General features: G+C 44.0%; 1 protein-coding gene across 6 annotated transcripts in view; it reads left to right on the plus strand.

Annotated features, from left to right (window-relative positions):
• The window catches only part of LOC147025324 (protein FAM200C-like), a 102,063-nt gene that overhangs the window by 33,325 nt on the left and 54,272 nt on the right, over nucleotides 1-14,466 (plus strand). For 5 of the 6 annotated variants that reach the window (XM_085886208.1, XM_085886206.1, XM_085886203.1 and 2 more), the window contains exons 3-4: nucleotides 9,202-9,372; nucleotides 9,658-9,738. In XM_085886208.1, coding sequence (XP_085742334.1) covers nucleotides 9,202-9,372; nucleotides 9,658-9,738 — 252 coding nt within the window. Of the gene's footprint in view, nucleotides 1-3,198; nucleotides 5,532-9,201; nucleotides 9,373-9,657; nucleotides 9,739-14,466 lie in introns of those variants that run through there. The other variant, XM_085886209.1, reaches the window with a different exon arrangement.

Raw genomic sequence — 14,466 nt, forward strand, 5'->3', positions numbered from 1 at the left:
ACTGCCGAGACTTTAATATATAGATAAGGCTCGATGTAAAATAAATCAATGTTTGCATTTATAAAACTCAGAAAAATCGAAACACACAGAATACAGTACAAGACATGCTATATCAGTACACACCTGCACAAACAATGCAGTGACTATGTTTGTCGTTGTTTATCATGGTCTCTTACAATATAAAACATGAAATGGAGAAAGTAACGAAAGCTTCCTGTTGTTAAACTAATTTTTTAATCTAATGCAACATGCAGGTTATAATTTCAATTTTACTCAGGAATCCACTTTAAATGCATTCACCCAAAATGTAATACTATTCATTGAAAATATTCCAAAGTTCTCCTTCATAATTAACTTCATCATAAAACAATAACACGAAGATTATGCAATTATGAAGATTGTAAGGATACTCATTGTAAAATAGCTATAAAAAGTTGCTTGATTATATAATACTATAGAATACAAGGAATGGTGTTTGCCCTCTATCTTTCACCAGCTTCACACTTTATTTGCATGCGGAGTCGAGGCTCGTGGAAGAGTGAGAACACCGAACGGATCAGGATGCAACGGTACAAAAGGAACAGTAGAGAGAGGGGTGGGGGGGTTGAAAGGCCAACCACAAAATTGAATGACAAAATAGAGGGAGATTTCAACAAATAATGGGTATGCGGAGAAATGAGAGGTTGATGGTGGGGGGGGGGGGGGGTGGCACAAGATTGATACAGGAGCAAACTCTCAGGAAGGCAAAAATGGAAATATGGAATGAGGTGGACTTGGAGGGGGTATTGGAGGGTTAACAGCGGGAGAAAATTATTGTCTTGGGTCGGCGATATTCTGAGATGGTGGTGAAAAGCTGTCTTGAAGGCTTGGAGGGAAGAATGACATTGAAGAGAATGTGGAAGTTTGTTTCACAGGCAGGAAGAAAGTTTTCCAGAAACTTCACCACCTTATCAGATGTGAAAGACAGAGTTCAGGAGCAGTTAGGTGTAACTGCATAGGGTGGGTACAGAGAGCCAGGTATTGGGGATGCAATATTTGGAAACAAATACAGAATTGAGGAATTTGGCCTTCTGACGAGCAGAGTCGGCTGTGTTGTCATTTGAAGAGAGGGAAGGGATGGAAGTCGAGCATACACCAGAGATCGACCGAACAAGGCTCCATCATGTTTTAGAACAAGGAGACAATTTTGAAAGTTCATTCTTGAGGTTGGCCATATGTTGTTTTCTGGCTCTCTTGAGAGTGGACACACACTTGTTGTGGGCTTTCTGGAATATGCTGAGATTGGCTTCGGTAGGATTTGCTTTCCATGAAGAGAAGGCAAGTTGTTTCAGAACCACTATCTCAGGCCAAAAAAAACAAGAAACATTTGTTTCCTATTGCATGGCCAAAAAAAATTGTGAAGGTAGGTAGGGATTTTATTTTTTTTTGACAATTTTTTTTGCCATGAATACATTCATATCTTCTTCTTCTTTCGGCTAGCTCCTGTAAGGGGTCGCCACAGCGGATCAACTGTCTCCATTTCGCTCAATCCTCCACATCTTCCATTGACACTCCAACCACCCGCATGTCCGCCCTCACCGTATCCATGAACCTCTTCTTTGGCCTTCCTCTTCTCCTCCTGCCTGGCGGCTCCATCTTCAACATCCTTCTCCCGATATACTCTGCTTCCCTCCTGTGCACATGTCCAAACCATCTCAATCTCGCCTCTCTCGCTTTGTCTCCAAACCGTCCGACCTGTGCTGTCCCTCTAATATACTCATTCCTTATCCTGTCCATCCTCATCACTCCCAACGAGAATCGCAGCATCTTTAACTCTGCCACCTCCAGCTCCGCTTCCTGTCTTTTTGTTAGTGCCACCGCCTCCAAACCATACAACATAGCTGGTCTCACTACCGTCTTATATACTTTCCCCTTCACTCTTGCAGCAACCCTTCTGTCGCAAATCACTCCTGCAACTATTCTCCAACCACTCCATCCTGCCTGCACTCTCTTTTTCACTTCTCTCCCACACTCTCCGTTACTTTGGACAGTTTATCCCAAGTATTTCAACCCATCCACCTTCCCCACCTCAACTCCTTGCAACCGCACCATACCACCACCCTCTCTCTCATTTACGCACATGTACTCCGTCTTACTCTGACTGACTATCATTCCCCTTCTCTCCAGTACGTACCTCCACCTCTCGAGGCTCGCCTCAGCCTGCTCCCTACTCTCCCTACAGACCATGAATAGATTCATATAACTCGATTAAAAATGTTTATTTTCCTGAGTGGTAGTGGTGGTGGTGGTAGTGTGGTGGTGGTGCACTCGACTTGCTAAAATGCACTTTATGCTGTCTTAAATTTCTCTACATATTTAACAGTGCATGCATGCTGAAAATATGCATTGTTTATTAATATATATATATATATATATATATATATATATATATATATATATATATATATATATATATATATATATATATATATATATATATATATATATTGTTATGGTTTCTCACCACTCCGGCGTGCGAGCGACTGCTTTTAACTAATCGCAACCGCGTGCCCACGGGATGTGGCAAACCTCGTCGCAGCTTTCGGATCAATGCCGAAATCCAGCTACGGGTGTGTTTTTAATCACACCGTAAATCAGCCAACTATTCTGTCCGCGCGCGACAGGGTCCGAAGGCCGAATTATCGATTTACCGAAGTATGCGCGCAGACAGAAATGCCAGGGTTGTACACTTCAACGGGACCTGCTTGGAAACAAGCCACTTAAGCACCTCACTCCGTTTGCGATTTGCCGAGCGGTGTATATCGCCAAGCCCTGCCGGATCCAATTAATTTATCGGCTACTTAAAAACCCAGCTAGTATCCCGAACGCAATACGGCAACTCAATGACAGGAATGGATGCAACGAACACGTGAACATTTAAACCACGGGTTCCCAACCGGGTGGGGGGGGGGAAATTTCCCCCAGGGGGGAAATTTGCTGGTTTCAGGGGGAAATTCTAGTCTGGAATTAAAATTCTGGAAATTATCAGAAAATAATTAGAAAATAATTTCCAGTAATAGCCTTCTGTTCTTCTCTTCTCAGGAGTACCCGTTTCCTGAACTTTACCTGCTTTCATTCCTATGTTTTATTTTCTTTCTTCTTTTTTAGTTTGTTCTTTTCTATTACATGTCTTAATATGATCTCTCTTGTTCTTTTCAGGTCCGCAAGTGATCATGTCGAAAAAACGGATTTATTCAGAAGCATATCTAGACTTCGGTTTTACGTTCGTTGTGAATAACGGGGAACATCTGCCACAATGTGTCATCTGAACAAAGACCTTGGGGAATGGTAGCATGAAGCCATTCCAGATGAAGCAACACCTTCAAGGATGCCTTCCCGAACTACAGAACAAGGATTGTGAATACTTCAAGCTGAAACAAAATTATCTGAAGAAGATGAGACTGGACTCAACTGGAACGTTTCGTCAGCAAACGGACGCTATTGTGAAAGCGTCATACGAAGTCTCGTACAAGATTGCGAGGGAGAAGAAACCACACACAATTGGTGAAACATTGGTGAAGCCCTGTATGCTGCAGTGCGTGAAGTTGGTCCTTGGTGGGGCTGCCCACAACAAGATGACCCAGATTTCCCTTTCAAACAACACCATTCGGTCACAGATCAATGATATGGCTGAGAGCATCAAGAACCAAGTTGTTCAGAAGGTTCGAGGGTCACAGTTTTTTTCGATTCAACTCGACGAATCGACAGATGTTGCGAATCTGTCCCAGCTGTTGGTCTTTGTTCGTTATACCACCGAAAAAGGAATTGCAGAAGAATTCCTCTTCTGCAAACCTCTCCAGACCACGACCAAAGCTCAGGATGTGATGGACCTTATCAATGACTTTTTCGAAGACAGCAACATCAGCTGGGAGTCTCTGGTTGGGGTGTGCACGGATGGTGCCCCAGCCATGCTCGGCTCTCGATCGGGGTTCGTCACGCTCGTCAAACAAAAGAATCCGGCAGTGGAATCAACACACTGTCTGATCCACAAAGAGGCGCTTGCTTCGAGAACTCTCCCCAAGAACTTCAAGCAGCATCTCGAGACTGTCATCAAAGTCATCAACTTTATCAAGGGTTCCGCTCTGAACACTCGGCTGTTCCGTCGGCTCTGTGAAGGCATGGAAGCCGACCACGAATCGTTGCTGTTTCATACTCAGGTGAGGTGGCTCTCAAAGGGAAACATGTTGCAGCGAGTCCTGGAATTGTTTGATGAGGTGGTAGCCTTCCTTCGGGCCCAAGAGAATGTTGTGCTTCTGGAGGCGTTGAAGGGTGAGTTTTTCCGTGTGCGACTGTCCTACTTGTCCAATATTTTCAGTGCATTGAACGAGCTCAACAGGAAACTGCAGGGCAAAGGGACCAACATTCTTTTTCAGTCGGACAAGATCAGAGCTTTCGTGGCTAAACTGGAACTGTGGAAGAAAAGAGCGGGGAGTGGAAGTTTTTCCTCATTCCTCGCTCTGAACGAATGTCTGGAGGATATGGAGGATGGTCTGCCTGATCCAATAGCCGAGGATATCAAACAACACCTCGAAGGCTTGGAGGAAGAATTCAAGTATTACTTCCCGGGTATCACAAACGAGAGCAACGAGAACAAGCTTATCAGAGACCCATTTCAGAGGAACGTTGATGATGTGCCAGAAGCGTGGCAGGAAGAGTTCCTGGACTTGAAAAACGACTCTACAGCGAAGGATGCCTTCCAGAATATGGAACTGGAAGAGTTTTGGACCCAAGTCCGAGGAACCTACCCGCTTCTTGCGACCAATGCTCTGCGGATATTGGTCCAGTTTTCTTCCACCTACCTGTGTGAGACAGGATTTTTGGCACTGGTACACCTCAAAACAAAGGCACGCAACAAGTTGGAGGTGGAGGCGGATCTTCGCTGTGCGCTCTCCATAACTCCCCCAGACATTGAAGGACTCGTGAACGGCAAACAATGCCAGAAGTCACACTAAAATGCTGTGTTCTTATTCAATACAATTTAATGTTAGCTGTGTTAGTGCATTTGAAAAATAAATTAGTAAATAGTCTCAGTGTGTTTTAACTGTTCTTTCTCTCATACACATGAAGGGGGAAATCTGGATGGTTGAATTGGGTGAAGGGGGAAATGACAGAAAAAAGGTTGGGATCCACTGATTTAAACAATGACATTTATTTCACACACGACACATATGCACTCATGCAGGTATTGAAACACAAATGCAATGAATGGGGGTAAGGGACAGGACACGTGCAAACAAAGAACTACAACCGTTCTATTACTTCTGTACATCGTAGAGATGAAGGTGAGGCGATGTTGAGGAGTGTCTTGGTTGGCGCTGTGGTGGGGATGGCGTGGTTGTTGAGAGGCGGTTGTGGTTGTTCAGATGTGGTTGTTCCAAAATAAAGATAGCAAAAGAATAATGGCTGACTTAAAGATCACAGCCCGGTTACACGAATAAAACCCTTTCGACATCGGTGGGGAAATCTAATCTGAACACACACTTATCGACATAACTGATCTCTGGGAAGCCTGAATGGTGTTCTGTGAATTTCCACAACCGTAACACTATATATATATATATATATATATATATATATATATATATATATATATATATATATATATATATATATATATATATATATATATATAAAAGTTTAACAGCAAGTCTGGTGCATTTTTGCAAGTCTATTGCACTCCCACCAGCACCAGCACACTACCACACCACTGCCACCACACCACCCACCACAAAATCACCACTGTCACCATCACCACCATCACCACCACAATAGATGAAACTAACCGTGTAAAGACCGATCCACAAAGCAGTCCTCGTGCACGTTTGACTCGGGCGCTGCCATATTGAAACTCTCACTGATGTTACACGTGGATTCAAAATGGCGCCGCCCGAGTCAAACATGCCCGAGTCCAAATTGTCAACAAATATCGTAGGGTCGCATATAAAAGCAATGGGTCGGTAGGAAACCGGAAACAAACTCCTTTTTTGTTTGGCCTCATCACAAGATTCAGTGTAACATGGGCAGTGAGATGGGTAGGATAACTGAGGATGAGTTGGGATGAATCTGTGCATAAGGGTGAGCTGGTTTCTGTGGAAAAATTCCAAGGCTGAGTTAATATCAGGGGCAGCAGATATAGGAGACCAGTACTGCTGTGGGATGGTTGCTTGCAGTCCCTATCAATCTGTCTGAGTGAACTGCCAGACTTGCTCGTGCTGAGACAGCTCTTTGAGAATAGCCAGAGAGATGTTGATTCTTCAAAGTAAATGATTAGAATATGAGATGAAACAATTGGAGTAGATGAATAACAGGAGATATTTTTTGGGAGTTTGTCATCACCAACTCCTGAAGGGAGGATTTGTTATTTGGAGAGATTCAAGTCAGAATGTTCACAGGTTGAATCAGTCCCATGGAGTCACAAAAATCCTTTGGTTATATGCCATGGCTGGTGAGAGAGGTTCTGGACCAACTCCTAACCAACTTTCATGGTGACAATTTAAATTTCCACAGATGAGAAAGAGACCGTTGGGATGAGTGATTAAAAGTTAGTCCATGTTGTGAGAGAGAGAGAGAGACAGAGAGAGACAGAGAGAGACAGAGAGAGACAGAGAGAGACAGAGAGAGACAGAGAGAGAGAGAGACAGAGAGAGAGAGAGAGAGAGAGAGAGAGAGACACAGAGAGAGAGACACAGAGAGAGACACAGACAGAGAGAGACAGAGAGAGACAGAGAGAGACAGAGAGAGACAGAGAGAGACAGAGAGAGACAGAGAGAGACAGAGAGAGACGCAGAGAGACACAGAGAGAGAATGATGTAGATGGAGTTGTCACTGTTCGGAGGATGGTACAAAACACAGATAAACGAGAAGTGGGAGCGGAGGGGAAGTCGCAGCCAAAGGTATTCCTGGGGTCTGGGAGTGTAAGATCAGTACAAAAGCAGTGAGAAATTGAGTTTTTGATATAAAGTGAATCTCTGCCACCAGGGTAAGGTTCAGGTTGATCAAACTGGAAGATACAACAGCCAGGGAAATATACTAAGTAGTCAGGGACTTCCTGTGGGAGGAAGGATTCGGTTAACCAGATGGTGTTCGGTTTATCATCAGCGGCCTGGTTTGACAGATGTCAGGTTGGAACAGAGTCCCCGGATGTTTGAAATCCACACATTTAGGGACAGGGGAGGAAGTGCTGTGAGGGTGTAGGATTGGGGGGCAGGGGAGGCTTTGAGCTGGCAGGGTGAAGGGGAATATTTGAATGGTTGGGGTGAGGGGCGAACCTTTGAGGGGGTGGGGTAATGGAGAAGCTTTAAGAGTGTGGGGATAAGGAGGGATGTAGAAAGGGAGGATTTGAAGCTTTGGAGGTTGTACGGGTGATGTGGGGTTGTAGAAAGAGTGGATATGAAGAGGAGGGTTACTGATTACAAATTCCCGAATGAGACAAAAGGAGACAAAGTTCATGCAATGGGTGGGGATAATTTTTGTTGAGGCACGAACAAAGGTGGTTCTGAAGTTGTGGGGGAAGGGTTGATTGACCAAGCCCTTCGCTGTCAGAGTCTTTGTGAAGAAGATTAATAAGATGAAAAGATTATGGTGAATAAGAATAACACATGGGGTACTCCAGTTGGAGAAATAAGGGATGAAGCATTTTATAATGTTTTGAAATGCTTTTAAAGGAGGAAGTGTTTATAGTCAATGAAGATTCAGTATGGTGATATTGAGAAAAGGGAGAAAAATAAATGAATGGAGTCCAAGAAGTAAAAGTTATGAATTAATTAATTAATTTTGAAGCGAAGAGGGGAAATTGAAAAATGTTGTGGAGGGAGAAAGAACAAGAATTCGGAAGAAAGAAGCAAAATGAGGAACACGGCAACAAAATGGAAACGCTTTTCATATTGTCTATCTGATGAGTCGACCATGGCCAACACAAAAACAAATTTAATAAATACAGCACAACAACATATTATTAGTCCCCAATGGACTTCGTCCAAAACGGGGCTAAGGGATTTGGTCTCGAGTTTCGTGTCCGTCTGTGCACGCGTGTGTGCATGCGTGCATCCGCAACCATATCTCAGGCATGTATGGACCGATTTAATTCGTACTTGGCACAAATACAACAAATTATGGTCTACATAAGTTTGTCGTTTTGTTTCACGATGAAATAAAATATGGCCGATCGGCGACCATTTTGTGACTTAAATGTTTTCCCAAACCATTTCTCAGATATGCATGTTCCGATTTTGTTCAAACTTGGCACAAAAACAATCCATGATGGTGCACATGTGAGATTCGTTTTATTTTGTGATCTGATCAAAGATGGCCAACTGGGAGATTGGCGGATATTTCGTTGTTAAAAACAACAACCCGTTATTGAACACATCCTCAACCATTTCTTAGACATGTATTTACCGATCATGTTCAAACTTGGCACACAGAAAGGGCATGATAGCTTTCATATGTACATCACTGTTTCACGATCATATCCAAGATGCCTGACTGGTGGCCATTTTAGTTGTAAAAAAAACTCAATGTTGAACATGTCCTCAACCATTTATCAGACATGCATTTACCGATGTTGTTCAAACTTGGTGCACAGATGAGGAAGTATGGCTTACATATATATGCACATCGTTTTTTTAGCGATCAGATCGAAGATGGCTGATTGGTTGTCAGGTTGCTACTTAAATGTGTCCCCAACCATTTCTCAGACATGCATTTTCCGATTTTGTTCAAACTTGGCAAAAGCACAGTACACAATGGCATAAATGTGCACATCACTTTATTTTGTGATCAGTTCAAAGATGGCTGCCTGGTAGACTGGTGGCCATTTTAGTTTGTTTACCCTTCAACTCTGCACAGCAAAATAACTATAACAATGGGGGCTATGCCATTTTACATCTCTTTTACTTGTTTACCACATAGAATTGGATAGAAATCCAAACAACAACACAGGGATGAAGATATAACAGAAAAACATGACAAATCTGGTTCAGAAAACTGAGCTTTAATGAGTTGGAAGTGGCAGCTGCATATTTGACCATAAAATCAAATATTTTAAGTGAAATACCTTAAGCAAATACAATTGTGGCAGTTTTTGTCAAATTATAGAAAAGCACAAATCATCCGGTGATCACAGCCTGTACTTTACACAAATCTCTTTCTGTGAGGATGCAGGGCCTGGTCATTGGTACGACAGGCAACAATCCACAAGCATTTTCCCTGCCACTGCAATACATTCTGGAACAGATACCTGTCTACTGCATTGAAAGTTGAAGATCCTGGCTACCATGTGTTGGAAACGTCAATGGGAAACCAGGAATTGTCACACCTCCAGAAGCTTCCAAGGTGGGGCCACTGTTGACACATAAAGCCTTTTTTGAGGTCTCTTTTGGTGGAGCAGATAAGAAAACAGATTTTACTTGGTTAAAAAATTTCCATTTCCTGCAATTTATGACATGTCTGTACAGGGATGCATGATAAAAACCTTTGGTGCCCATTGTTGACCTGATCTCTGTCAGAGTTTGTAATTATCAAGTGAGGTGTGTATTAGAGGGAAACAGAAACTTGTATTTATTAACCTGAAGTGGTGTTCTGCTGAAATATATGACCTGACATACTGTTGTGTTGCAGGTTACCTGTACCAAGGTTGGAAGACACTATCCGGCGGTACCTCAGAGCACAAAGGGCGCTGCTTGATGATGAAGCATATCGGTACGTTGGTGTAGAGATGTTATTTATTTATTTACTTTTTTTTTAGATGGCCCACTGGGACCTCAGAAGTCCAAGCCATGCCTGTTTGAAAGGCACAAACAAATGAACCCCAATACGTGGGCATCATACATCCAATCACAGAGTCACTTGCATGGATGTGATAACTGAATGACTTATGTTGAACAGAATAATAAGCTGAAGGGATGTATGGACATCAGATTACAATACATTGCCAAAACAAAAAAGTAATGTCTTTCTTTTGACGATCAAATACCTGAGCTAAAGCCAAAATTATGTGATGATGGACCCAAGCAAACTATTCCTTAACTTAAGCCTCTGTCATCGTAATCTTACTTAAGCCCAGTGCCTAACTCAACAAGTCCAGTGAGAAGCTTGCAAATGACAACAGGCTTTTTACTTTTCTTTCGGGTAGTGTGTGTCGTTCACTTTATAATCTTAGTCTCTGAAGAATGACGCTGACATTTTTTGGAAAATGGAGAATAAAATTTAAACGAGGTGTCAGTGGCCAAAGTAATGTAATTGCCTGATGTGATGCCGAGGCTGCATCATGCAGAATGAAAAGTGTGCAGACATTGAAGGATGAAAGACATGTCACAGCATCTCTTGCTCCACAAACTACCAAGGAAGAGCAGCCTCTTTATACTTGCTTATCTTAAACACTATCTGAAAACAATATTTTCTACTCACAGCCTTTTCTTCACATTGTGAGTTTCCCACTCTTGCAAGTCAACAGCTTACCCAAAGTCTATTTTCTCAGCGTGTCATGTGAACATTATCTGCAGCTGCATTTGCTTTCCAGACATGACTGAGAAAATGTGTAATTCCTCTCGTAGAGTACAGTAGTACTCCACATAGAGGGATGATGTGGGGAAAAAATGTCTGCACGTTCAAATGTGTACACAGGGATATGCTCATAAACTCCTATCCTTCCTCATCCTCCTCTTCCTCCTCCTCCTCCTCCTCTTCTTCCTCCTCCTTGTGGTTCTTCACCTCTCAAAACAATGTAAAACTGTAACCCCATCTCCCTCAATATCTGCTGAAGCTATGATGGTGATTCCAACACGAGGAAGTTCCATTGTCTCTGGGCTTATGCATGCAACACAACATAAAAAAAAAAATGTATAAACATATGTATATGTATGTATATGTTTATATATATATATATATATATATATATATATATATATATATATATATATATATATATATATATATATATATATATATGTACCAAGACGAGGCTCATGGAAGAGCTAATACACAGAAACATATAACAAAGCAGGAGACAAGAGGGGCAGAACAGTGAATCACAAAATAGTGGGGAACAAAGACAATATAATATCTGCAGAAGTGAGAGAGATGAGGCAGGGTACACAGGGTAAACAAGATGGTATTTCAGGGCATTTGGGGAATAGTAAAGCAGATAAGCTCTCATATTTTAACAAATTGTGCATTTTATGAGAAAAGGATGAAATTTCTAACATAGTTAGGTCATACCATAATGTTTATTTTCGGATGTGGAGGGAAGTCTGATTTGACCTCTGAGGGGACAGTGAGAGGTTAAATCAAAGATGGCCGCTAGTCACCCAGGTCTAATGTTCAAACGTCCTTGATTTTGGAACCAGACTGTGCAGAAAAAACATTTACAGTGTCATTTCCAACTAAATTTGGGATTCCCATTCATTTGGTGATACCTTTGAGATTGTCAGAATTCAAGGAAATGAATTTAGGTCAAGGTCAAGGTAAAAAATTATCAAAAAATAAGCAATCAGGTTAAGGCACTTGTGACAGTTTCAGTCAGGTTAGGTTAGATCTGTGACCTGCTAGAGGTACCATGTAAACCTGTACTAACCTGTTCCATGGTCGGGTTGTCGGCGACTGAACCGTCTCCCCCACCAGGTTTTCTGGTGAGGATGGTGTTTGGATATGGACACACAGCAGGATTAGAAACAAAACCTGTCAAAGGGCAGAGGAGCTCCTTGTGAGCCAACGGCCATCCATATCTAGTGCCCAACTGTGTCTGCAGACGTCCTCCTGCAGTTGGGTTACTTTTTATCAGGAGGTTGGTGGCAGGATTTGCACTCCGTCCACCGTAAAACCCTTCATTCCGCAAAACACAAAAACGCAAAAAAAATCTGAAAACCCACTCCGTGGGAGTACCTACTGTGCAGCTTCCCTTCTTAGGGCAGCTCACCGGATGACGGGATTGGGGCAAAGCCTTCGGGACCCCCAATCTTTGATAGGAGGGAAACCACGGGGTAACATCCCTGGGTCAGAATGTGGGAGAGTGTGTCGGAGTGGTGCTGAGGTGTCGTCCACCAGACAGCAGTCTCCTTGGGTTAACCTGAGGTCAATCTCCTTTGCCACCCTTCAGGTGGGTGCCTGGAATGTCCTATCCCTAAGAGAGGATGATCACCTGTCTGTTATAATCTGAGCTCAAGCGTTTGGACATCGGGATTGCAGCTCTCTCTGAGGTTCGGAGACCGGATTGCGGCGAGATAATGGTGGGTGGTTACACCTACTATTGGTCTGGTCGCTCTGATGGTTACCATACCCAAGGAGTTGCTGTAGCTGTGTCCAATAAGCTGACCCCAATGATAATTGAGGTAACACCGGTCAACGAGCGTATTATGAGATTAAGGATTCATCACTCCTTAGGTGTCATTTCCCTGGTCTCTGTTTATGCTCCGACTGAGGTGAGTGATCTCACCGTGAAGGATGCATTCTACGCCACGCTCGAGTCTGTGGTTGATCAGTGCCGTAGACAAGATACACTTCTAGTCTTGGGGGATTTCAGTGCATCGACTGGAACTGAGAGGGATGGTTATGATATGTGTGTTGGTCCCCATGGGTCAGGAACTATGAACCAGAATAGCACTAAGTTCCTTGACTTTGCAAGAAGTCATGGACTTAGGGTGGCTGGTTAATCGTTTCAGCGCCCACAAGCTCATCGCTGGACTTGCTATTCCAACGCTGATGGTGCGGCAAAGGAGATTGACCATGTCCTCAGTGATGTTCGCTGGAGGATGATCCAGAACTGCAGGATCTACCGGAGTGCTCAGTTCCTCAATACTGACCACAGGCTTGTTGCAGCAACTCTGAAGCTGCACCTTAAATCCTGGAGAATGGTACCATCCCAGCCGAGGCTGAATGATGGCAAGCTCAGGGATGAGAGAGTAGCTGAGGAGTTTGCGAACAGGCCGAGTGGACAATTTGGGGGGTCTGGGTGCTTTGGGGGTTCCTGAAGAGTTGTGGAGTGCCTTCAAGACCACCGTCCTTGATATTGCCGGTGGATGTCTTGGAACTCACCGCAGGGCAAAGAAGAATTTTGTCTCTCAAGGGACACTGGATACCATTGACCAGAGTCTGAGGGCCAGGCTGAATGGCAGAGCTGAGCTGTTCAGGGAGCTGAGGCGTAAAACTGTACGTGCACTGAGGGTGGATAAGGAGGCCTATGTGCGAGGAATCTGTGAGGGGGAAGAGCATCACCTGTGGACAGGTGATTCTCGTCCCGCTTACAGGGGAAATCACGCATTGTGTTCATCCAAGCCCATGCCTCAGAGCACTGCAGTTAGAGCAGAGAGTGGTAGGCTCTTGACAGAGGAGTCTGAAGTGAACGGCCGCTGGCCCGGTTACTTTGAGCGGTTGTACCGGGCTGATCCTCCACCTGCTGAGTTGGACGTCAAGGGTGTTACAATCCCTGTTGCTGACCCTCAAATCAACTGTGGTCCACCTTTGCTTGTGGAAACACGGGCTGCGGTGAACCGGTTGAAACGGGGCAAAGCTCCAGGGATCTGTGGCATCCATGCTGAACTTCTCATGGCTGGTGGAAATGCTGCACTCATGTCGTTGCATGCAGTTTTGTGCTCTGCGTGGAACACAGGCATCATCGCGACTGATTGGAAGAGGGGCCTTGTTGTTCCTCTCTGGAAAGGGAAGGGTATTTGCCAAGACTGCAACAACTACCGAGGGGTGACGCTGCTCTCAGTGATGGGCAAGGTCTTTGCTCGGATTATTCTTGATAGGGTTCGCCACCATCTGCTTGAGCACCAGCGTCCAGAGCAGTCAGGCTTTACACCAAAGAGGTCAACGATTGACCGTATCCTTGCTCTTCGTGTCCTCACCGAACACAGACGAGAGTTTCGGCAGGGGCTGCTTGCAGCCTGTGTTGATCTCAATAAAGCGTTCGATTCATTGAATCGGGATGTCCTCTTGAGGATTCTTGGTCTTCCTAGGGTGCAAGCAAAACTGATCGATCTGATGTCTGAACTCTGGTACTGAGAGTGCTGTGAAGTGTGGTGGTACCATCTCTGACTTAGTTCCAGTTGTTACTGGAGTTCGTCAGGGGTGTGTACTGGCCCCCACACTTTATAGCATTGGTATGGACTGGATTTTAGCGAGGATGTCGGAGAGATCAAGCTGTGGTGCATCGTTTGGGAATGTCAAGATCTCTGACCTTGATTTTGCAGATGATGCAGTCATCTTTGCGGAGACTTTAGATATCCTTTTGGGGGCCCTGAAGGTGCTGAATGAGGAGTCGGAGCCACTGGGATTATGGGTTTCTTGGGTCAAAACTAAGATCCAGGCTTTCGGTGACATCTTGGAAACCATGAAAACCAGGCAGCATCGCTAGCTTTGTCAACTGGAGGGAAAAATTCGGTTTGGGGTTAAATCAGATCTACTTCGCCGACTGGAATCAGATCTGCT

This window comes from Eptatretus burgeri, chromosome 6 (genome assembly GCF_056783735.1).
Source record: "Eptatretus burgeri isolate ZD-2024b chromosome 6, Ebu_testis_v1, whole genome shotgun sequence".
NCBI classification, from domain to species: Eukaryota; Metazoa; Chordata; class Myxini; order Myxiniformes; family Myxinidae; genus Eptatretus; species Eptatretus burgeri.